The 9,895-nt window shown below is 41.6% G+C and overlaps 2 protein-coding genes across 8 annotated transcripts in view; one reads left to right on the top strand and one right to left on the bottom strand.

Annotated features, from left to right (window-relative positions):
- Nucleotides 1-9,895, top strand: part of ECD (ecdysoneless cell cycle regulator) — a 57,949-nt gene that overhangs the window by 46,552 nt on the left and 1,502 nt on the right. The window lies entirely within an intron of this gene.
- Nucleotides 1-9,895, bottom strand: part of NUDT13 (nudix hydrolase 13) — a 41,064-nt gene that overhangs the window by 30,078 nt on the left and 1,091 nt on the right. For 5 of the 6 annotated variants that reach the window (XR_003719355.2, XR_013398086.1, XR_001447144.3 and 2 more), the window contains exons 2-3: nucleotides 6,839-6,930; nucleotides 197-336 (exon numbers count right to left, since the gene is read on the bottom strand). Coding sequence is in view for 3 of the 6 variants with exons in the window: in XM_015147392.3 (XP_015002878.2) it covers nucleotides 197-336; nucleotides 6,839-6,921 (223 nt within the window). In the remaining 3 variants the exon portion in view is untranslated. Of the gene's footprint in view, nucleotides 1-196; nucleotides 337-6,838; nucleotides 6,931-9,535; nucleotides 9,628-9,895 lie in introns of all 6 variants that reach the window. The other variant, XM_028826488.2, reaches the window with a different exon arrangement.

Consider the following 9,895-nt stretch of genomic DNA (forward strand, 5'->3'; position numbering starts at 1 on the left):
TAATATTTGACTGGACAACTAGAGTTCATAAAATAAATTATTAGTTGGCAGAAGCAGTTATACAAGCACGAGACTCAAAAGCTTTTTGAAAAATCTAGACTCCAAAGTTCAAGGATCTTTCTTAGAATTCATTATGGGCTGAATTCTGCTTAGTGGCCACAGGCTGGTCAACACCACTGGTCCACTCTGGACTTACCTAACAGGCTATGTCGGGGGGCCAGGTATTGATGTGCTGAAGTCTGAAGCAGAGGAGCCAGACCATGAAAGAGGTAAAACGCTCCTGTTTGCTGGGCTTTTTTACATGCATCATCATCTTCCTTCAGTTCAAATAAATACCTGTATTTGGGAAATAAACCATTACAAAACCACCCTTAGTTACCTGTATAGCGTTCATCTTTGAGAATGCTGCCGCTGCATCCCTCTCCTACCATGGTTATTTCCCTTTATTTATTTACAACCTAATTTGCTCCAAAAAGGGTTTGAGGTGGCTATAGGTAATCATTCATTCCCTCCTTTGTCTTACTGTGTACCTCACCTATGCTTCTGTGGTTGCACTATTGGTTTATTTGTTCATTTGTCTGTCTCCTCTGAGAGACTATGATCTCCTTAAGGGGAATGTATGCTTTACTCAGCTCTGTATCTCTGTAGTTAGCATATTGAATGGCTCGATTCAATAAATATTTATTGAATTGAACTTCAAGGGTAATAAATATTTACTGAATTGACCTTCAAGGTACTCTGCCAATATTACACTGTGAGGCAAGAATTTACATGCAGTGGAGTGAAAGGAAAACAAGTACAGTGATAAAACATCAACCACAAAATACCTAGAGATGGGAACAGACTTTTTCACAGCAGACAAAGAGTAAACACTGTATCTTCAGTGACCCTCATTCAATCTAGGGAAGATAAAGAACAAATTTTACCTTCAATGTACCCTTATTTCAAACATCTAGATCCCAAAGTAGATACCATTAACTCCTTATCTCTAGCACAGAGAGCACCTGGCCGGGCGCAGTGGCTCACACCTGTAATCCCAGCACTTTGGGAGGCCAAGGCAGGTGGATCACGAAGTCAGGAGTTCAAGACCAGCCTGGCCAATATGGTGAAACCCTGTCTCTACTAAAAATACAATAATTAGCTGAGCATGGTGGCACACGCCTGTAGTCCCAGCTACTCAGGAGGCTGAGGCAGAAGAATCATTTGAACCTGGGAGGCGAAGGTTGCAGTGAGCAGAGATCACGCCACTGCACTCCAGGCTGGGTGACAGAGCAAGACTCCGTCTCAAAAAAAAAAAAAAAAAACAGACAAAGGGAGCACTGATGAAACCTATACTTAACCTATTTAATAAGGATAGTATTTTCATTTTCTTTCTTTTTTTTTTTTTTTTTTGAGACAGAGTCTCACTCTGTCACCCAGGCTGGAGTGCAGTGGCATGATCTCGGCTGACTGCAGCTTCTGCCTCTCAGGTTCAGCCAATTCTCGTGCCTCAGCCTCCCGAATACCTGGGATTACAGGCATGCTCCAGCTAATTTTCGTATTTTAGTAGAGGTGGGGTTTCATCATGTTGGCCAGGCTGGTTTCGAACTCCTGACCTCAAGTGATCTGCCCTCGGCCTCCCAAAGTGCTGGGATTTACAGGCGTGTGCCACCATGCCCAGCCATAGTATTTTCAGTAGCCAAAATGAAAATGTGGAAAAAGGGAACATCCTCCTATTCTTGGTTTCTCAAAAAAAGGCAATAATGTAATGGGGTAAGTACCAGGCTTTTCCAGTACCTTCATTAAGGGTGGGCTGAGTCTCTCCCTTCAAATCCTTGTGAATAGCAGGGACAGAATGCAGATTCCCCTGGGGCCTTGGGGTTAGCCATTTTTGCCTGTCAAAAGCCCTAAAACAGACACTCAGGTAAAAACTGGCTGCTTTTGTCAAGTTGGAAAAATAGTTTGCAGATATTTCCTGTGGGATCTGAGAACTCTTGTAATACTAGTAGGCAGAGCTGGCTCAACATGAAAATAAAAAGCAAAAAGACAAATGCACCCAGTGGTATCTTTCAGAACCTATTCTGACTGTGATAAAAGGGGTTACAATGAGCTCTTTATAAATAGAAGACAAAAGAAACCTGATCTTTTAAGACTTGTGATATTTTTAAACTTATTATGAGTCACTGTAGCCTCCTGGGGCAAAGACTCAATGCATGTCAAAGGAGAGACATGTGTCACTCAGAAGTTACCAAATATAAACAATAGAACAAACACTGCTGCCATCGTAAAAGAACAGAAAGAGTGGTACAACCTGTACTTGCCCTAATGACCCTAAAAAGCAAAACACCTACAAAAACACCCAGGTTAAGGTCTTAGACCCAAGGCCTTACTGGAACTGGAATTGAGATCCAAAAGTTCCTTACACTCCTCTGGATCAGGAACTCTTATTTTCAAAAATTTATTTTCCCTTTTCAGTTATAATAGTATGGAAATTGCTACGATGATCAAAGCTGAAAATATTTAGATTATTTTAAAACAAAGTTTTTCCTTATTTTAACAGTAAAAAATAGTCAGTCTTTAATAATCAGAATATACAGTTGTCAATTTTTTTAAAAGGAAATCATCAAAATCCCACCACTCAGGGATAATCACTGTTTACACCTTGGAATTCTCTTAAGTGATTAATATTACATATCAATACATATATATTTAGAATCCATCAAACCTACTAATTTGTAGCCTTTTTTCTTAAACATATGTAAACATTTTCACATCATATTCTTTATTGATAGACTTTTATTCTTTTCTCTGTTTTTGTTTTGAGACAGAATTTCGCTCTTGTTTTCCAGGCTGGAGTGCAGTGGCGTGATCTCGGCTCACTGCAAACTCTGCCTCCCGGGTTCAAGTGATTCCCTTGCCTCAGCCTCCCAAGTAGCTGGGATTACAGGTGTCCGCCACCACACCTAGCTAATTTTTGTATTTTTAGTAGAGATGGGGTTTTGCTATGTTGGCCAGGCTGGTCTCGAACTCCTGACCTCAGGTGATCCACCCATTTTGGCCTCCAAAGTGCTGGGATTACAGGTGTGAGCTACCGTGCCTGGCCTCATTATTTTTATTCATTCTTTTTTTTTTTTTTTTTTTTTTTTTTTTGAGACGGAGTCTGGCTCTGTCGCCCGGGTTAGAGTGCAGTGGCCGGATCTCAGCTCACTGCAAGCTCCGCCCCCCGGGTTTACGCCATTCTCCTGCCTCAGCCTCCCGAGTAGCTGGGACCACAGGCGCCCGCCGCCTCGCCCGGCTAGTTTTTTGTATTTTTTAGTAGAGACGGGGTTTCACCGTGTTCGCCAGGATGGTCTCGATCTCCTGACCTAGTGATCCGCCCGTCTCGGCCTCCCAAAGTGCTGGGATTACAGGCTTGAGCCACCGCGCCCGGCCTATTCATTCTTAAATAGATTTATTTAATCACTTTTTTTTTTTTGGAGACAGAGTCTTGCTCTGTCGCCCAGGCTGGAGTGCAGTGGCCGGATCTCAGCTCACTGCAAGCTCCGCCTCCCGGGTTCACACCATTCTCCTGCCTCAGCCTCCTGAGTAGCTGGGACTACAGGCACCCGCCACCTTGCCCGGCTAGTTTTTTTTGTTGTTGTTGTTGGTTTTTTTTAGTAGAGATGGGGTTTCACCGTGTTAGCCAGGATGGTCTAGATCTCCTGACCTCATGATCCGCCATGATCGGCCTCCGAAAGTGCTGGGATTACAGGCTTGAGCCACTGCGCCCGGCCTATTTAATCACTTTAACATATTTAAACTCTATTCAATAATCATGTTACTATTCTTGGCTGGGCGCTGTGGCATACTCCTGTAATCCCAGCACTTTGGGAGGCCAAGGCGGGTGGATCACAAGGTCAAGAGATAGAGACCATCCTGGCCAACATGGTGAAACCCTGTCTCAACTAAAAATACAAAAATTAGCTGGGTGTGGTGGCGTGCATCTGTAGTCCCAGCTACTCGGGAGGTTGAGGCAGGAGAATCACTTCAACTGGTGAGGCAGAGGTTGCAGTGAGCCAAGATCATGTCACTGCAGTCCAGCCTGGCAACATAACAAGACTCCGTCTCAAAAAAATAAAAAAAAAAAATTCTTGTAGTTTGTTAAAGGAGTACAAGCAACCTAAACATCCAACATCTGAAACAAGTGTCACAATTTTGTTGTTTGTTCACCCTTGTTCATGTAGGATTTTATGCTTATGTGCTTCTAATTTTTTTTTTTTTTTGAGACACTCCATCACGCAGGCTGGAGTGCAGTGACATGATCTCGGCTCATTGCAACCTCCACCTCCCAGGTTCAAGTGACTCTCCCACCTCAGCCTCCTGAGTAGCTGTAACTACAGGTGCACGCCACCATACCTGGCTAATTTTTCTATTTTTAGTAGAGATAGGGTTTCACCATGTTGGCCAACCTGGTCTCAAATTCCTGACCTCAAGTGATCTGCCCACCTTGGCTTCCCAAAGTGCTGGGATTACAGGTGTGAGCCACTGCACCCAGCCTTTATATGCCTCTAAATTTTGGACTGGGCACTCATGCTTGGTAGGGCTTTATATGTAGGAATCACTGGTTGTGAGTATATACTTCCTAAGGAGTTTTATATTTGTGTTTACATGGTGCCCCAGGGGTATTTTCAGTCCAAGGTTACTACTTAAATTCATTTCTTAGGCTGGGCATGGTGGCTCATGCCTATAATCCCAGCACTTTGGGAGGTAGAGGCAGGAGGATTGCTTGAGCCCAGGAGTTTAAGACTAGCCTGGGCAACATAGCAAGACCCTAGCTTACAAACAATAAAAAAAATATTGGCCGGGTGCAGTGGCTCACGCCTGTAATCCCAGCACTTTGGGAGGCTGAGGCAGGCAGATCACGAGGTCAGGAGATTGAGACCATCCTGGCTAACAGGGTGAAACCCTGTCTCTACTAAAAATACAAAAAATTAGCCGGGTGTGCTGGTGGGCACCTGTAGTCCCAGCTACTCGGGAGGCTGAGGCAGGAGAATGGTGTGAACCCAGGAGACGGAGCTTGCAATGAGCCGAGATCGCGCCACTGCACTCCAGCTTGGGCAACAGAGCAAGACTCCGCCTCAAAAAAAAAAAAAAATATATATATATATATATGCGCATGCCAGGCATGGTGGTGCACAAGTAGCTTCGCATGTGATCCTAGCTACTTGGTGGGAGAATTGATTCAGCCTGGGAGGTTGACGCTGCAGTGAGCTATGATCATACCACTGCACTCCAGCCTGTGTGACAGAGCAAGATCCTGTCTCAAAAAGAAAAAAAAGAAAAAAAAAATTATTTCTTAGGTTAAGGGTTCTAGGACCACACCACACGGATAGTATAAATTTAACCCCCAAAAGTGTATGAAAGCAGTCTAGTGATTTCAAATTCACAGATTTCTAATTTCTCCAGGCTGAGACAAAAAAGTCTTTATCATCTTCATGTGCTATTGTAGATTTTTATTTCCTACTCTACCTTTCACTGAAGTTTAGTTCTTGGGGAGGGGGGGTGGGGTTATCTACCTTATTTACAGGAAACTTCATGAAATATTATTCAATACAGTTTTTCTCATCTGAAGTGACAGGTATAGAACAATATAGTTTTAACATGTTTATTATTCTATTATAGTACCTTAATTTACTTAATTTCTCCCTTACTGTTCATTCATTCAACAGTACTTTAGTGCCTACCATGTGCCAGGCACTGTTTTATGAAGTAGGGGTACCACAGTGGAAAGACAAAGTCTGATCTTAATAGAACTTATATTCAAGTGTGTGAGATATTTTAGATATCATTGGATATTTAGTTTAAAATTTTTTGGCCAGGTGTGGTGGCTCATGCCTGTAATCCCAACACTTTGGGAGGTCAAGGCAGGTGGATTGCCAGAGTTCAGGAGTTCAGACCAGCATGGACAACATGGCAAAACTCTGTCTCTACACAAAGATACAAAAATTAGCCAGGCATGGTGGCATGTGCCTGTAGTCCCAGCTACTTGGGGTTTGAGGTGGGAGGATCACTTGACCCCAGGAGATCAAGGCTGCAGTGAGCCAAGATCGTACCACTGCACTTCAGCCTGACAGAGTGAGACTCCATCTCTAAAAAAATTTAAAAAATACTTTTTTTATGTTTACTGGTTTATTATAAAGGATATTACAAAGGATACAAATAAAGAGATGCATTTAGGCCAGGTATGTGGGGGGAGGGTGTGGAGCTTCCATGCCTCCCTGGGTGCGCCACCCTCCAGGAACTTCCATGTGTTCAGCTATCCAGAGGCTCTCTGAACCCTGTCCTTTTGGGTTTTTATGGAGGCTTCATTACATAGGCATGATTGACAACCATGTAGAAATGTGATTGGACAAAATGGTTATGATTTCATACTAACAGACTGACCGGAAACCCAGCAATGTCTGTCTGTTCAGGTTCTCTTTGGCCTCTCTGTGCAGCCTTCCTTCCTCCGGAGTATGGGGCACAACCCTCTCTGGAATTAGGGTCTTTGGACCCACAATCAGATTAGAGTCCTGCCATGGACAGGTAAAAGGAGGACAGGAGAAGGTACAAGAGATTTTGTTTCCTGAGGCCTGCCCCTGAGGTCTAAAGTGCCCCACATTATAACAAAAGACTGTAATAAGGGCCATAGGAATTATGAGCCAGAAAACACAGATGAATATATATATACACACATATATATACACACATACACACACACAAACATAATATATAATGTATATATAATAATCATAAACCTAATTATATATGTAAAATCATAATATCACAATAACTTAATGGGCCATACAGAATAATCAAAGCTCAGGTTGGCTAAACTCACCGTGTCTTAGTAACATAGGTTGACAGCAGCCTATAGCACCAAAAAAATTTTCTCCTGCAAGCTATTCCACAATACAGGAACATTGTCAGGTCCTTAGGAAAAAAAACAGGAGTTTTAAAAAAAGTCATAATATGAAATTTAAAGTAATGAATTGCCAAGAGGGTTATATTTTATGCCAGGATGGGATCACTTTGTAATATTAAGGAAAGACAAACTCAATAGGAGTCAGGTGATCTTGTTTCTAAATTGCATTTCTACCCCTAAGTAGCTATGGGATCTCAACATTTCAGTACTTCTTTCATCATCTAGAAAACTGAAACCTGTTCTACCCACCTAGAATAAGAATGAAGTAGAAGGAATCCTGTAGACAAGAATATATAGGGCTGGGCACAGTGGTTCACTTCTGTAATCCCAGCACTTTAGGAGGCCAAGGTGGGTAGATCACGAGGTCAGGGGTTCAAGACCAGCCTGACTAACATGTTGAAACCCCCGTCTCTACTAAAAATACAAAAATTAGCTGGGCGTGGTGGCGCCCACTAATCCCAGCTACTCGGGAGGCTAAGGCAGGAGAATTGCTTGAACCTGGGAGGCGGAGGTTGCAGTGAGCTGGGATAGCACCACTGCCCTCCAGCCTGGGCGACAGAGCAAGACTCTGTCTCAAAAAAAAAAAAAAAAGATAAGAATATATAAAGTCACAGCATTAGGACATTTTTTCAGAAGGCAGCTATGCAAATTCACATGGATCCAAGATATTTTCTATTTTTCTGTAGCTCATTGGGAAAGAAAAAAAAAACGGTAACTAAAGAATCCATTCTGGCAGAGATGGTCCCTTTAAATTGTGTATCAGTATTTTATTCCCCATGAAAAGTACCTTTCACATTGGCAGTAAAAAAAGTCAAGAATTCATTACAGTTAAATAACCAACCACCCTTTTCACTGTGTCTGAGGAAAGCAAGCTTTGACACTAAATGACTGAAGAACATCTAAAATTTAGTCCTGCTTCTTGGTTGCATAATTATGAATCACTGATGATGAATCCTTGGACAGTTTTGGCTACAATCTATGTCCTAGCCATGAGTAAAATATATTTAGCAAATGACATTCAACAAAGTATTTATTGAGTACTGACTTTATTCAGGGTCCCTTAAAGAACACAAAAATATAAAGGATGGAAATCCCTGCCCTCAAGGAACTCTAGCAGGAGAGAGAAAACAAATAGATAGCCAGCTTTCACAGAAGGCAGTATGCAATATGTGGGTTGCAAAGCACTCTAGGAGGTTGTTAAAAGTATTATTCCTACTTTAATAACCCCAAAACTAGTGTGATATACTAGAAAAAATGTATTTAAAGTCATTATTTCTGGCTCATACACCACTCAGAATGTAAACTCGTATGATTTTTTACAGGTTGATTTGGAAATATCTATTAAAGTGTCAAATCATAAGCCTTTTTCCTCAGCAATTCCATGTTTAGGAAATTTACCCTAGGAAGGAAAGGATATGTACAAGAATGTTAGCTGAAAATTATGATAAAATGGATTAATACGTGACTTAAGAACAAATAGAAGGGCTGGGTGCGGTCCCTCACGCCTGTAATTCCAGCACTTTGGGAGGCCGAGGCGGGCAGATCACCTGACGTCAGGAGTTCAAGACCAGCCTGACCAACATGGAGAAACTCTGTCTCTACTAAAAATACAAAATTAGCTGGGCGTGATGGCACATGCCTGTAATTCCAGCTACTCGGGAGGCTGAGGCAGGAGAATTGCTTGAACCTAGAAGGCAGAGGTTGCAGTGAGTCGAGATCACACCATTGCACTCCAGCCTGGATGACAAGAGCAAAACATCGTCTCAAAAAAAAAAGAAAAAGAAAAAGAACAAATAGAAAATAATATAACAGTGAAAAAATATATATAGTAACAGGGAGAGATACTTAGAATATATTATTAAGTAAACAAAAAAAGCAAGGAGGACATGGAGGAGATACTAGTCAAAGTGTACAAAGTTTCAGTGAGGATGAATAAATTCTGGATATCTATTGTGCTGGTGTGGTAACTATAGTTTATAATGTATTGTATACTTGGAAATTACTAAGAAAGTAGATATTAAATGTTCTCAACACAAACTATGTGAGGTGATGGATATATTAATTTGCTAGATTTAATCATTTCACAATGCATACCTGTATCAAAATATCACATTGTAAACTATAAATATATACATTTTTTGGTATACTTTAATAAAGCTGGAGAAAAAACAAGAACAGTTGGTTAACATGACCTAATTAATTTATAAAGAAAAGGACACAGACATACCAATATACATAAATTATATGTATTTAATTATATTTTTCTTTCTTTTCTTTTTTTTTTTTTTTTTTGAGACCGAGTTTTGCTCTTGTTGCCCAGCCTGGAGTGCAATGGGACAATCTCGACTCACTGCAACCTCCACCTCCCGGGTTCAAGCGATTCTCCTGCCTCAGCCTCCCAGGTAGCTGGGATTACAGGCATGCGCCACCACGCCCAGCTAATTTTGTAATTTTTTAGTAGAGACGGGGTTTCTCCATGTTGGTCAGGCTGGTCTCGAACTCCTGACCTCCGGTGATCTGCCTGCCTCGGCCTCCCAAAGTGCTGGGATTACAGGCATGAGCCACCACCCCTGGCCTTATTTATATTTTTCAAATGACTAGAAGTATACATACCAAACTGTTAAGAGTGACTAATTTGGGGGAGTGGGATGACGATAAAGATTGAAAACGGTGCCGGTAATTTTTGCTTTATTCATTTTTCTGTACTGGAAAAAATAAAAAATAAAAAAAGCCATGTGTACTTACTCCTTTTAAGACAAAAGAAAAGCCTAATAAAATAGTAGTTCCTGAGACTAACTGGTTAATGGGGCTACCTCCATGCCACTGTTACCCCAAAACACCTCACCATATTCCGTGAGCCAAAGGGAATTCATTTGGTGAGTTTCTTGGACCCTGGGAACTGTTGCCAGATGTTTTGCCTAGTTTCTGCTACTAAATTAAGCTTAGCCAGTTGTAGATTATCATGGCCTGCTG

Source organism: Macaca mulatta, chromosome 9, assembly GCF_049350105.2.
Source record: "Macaca mulatta isolate MMU2019108-1 chromosome 9, T2T-MMU8v2.0, whole genome shotgun sequence".
In the NCBI taxonomy this organism is placed as follows: Eukaryota; Metazoa; Chordata; class Mammalia; order Primates; family Cercopithecidae; genus Macaca; species Macaca mulatta.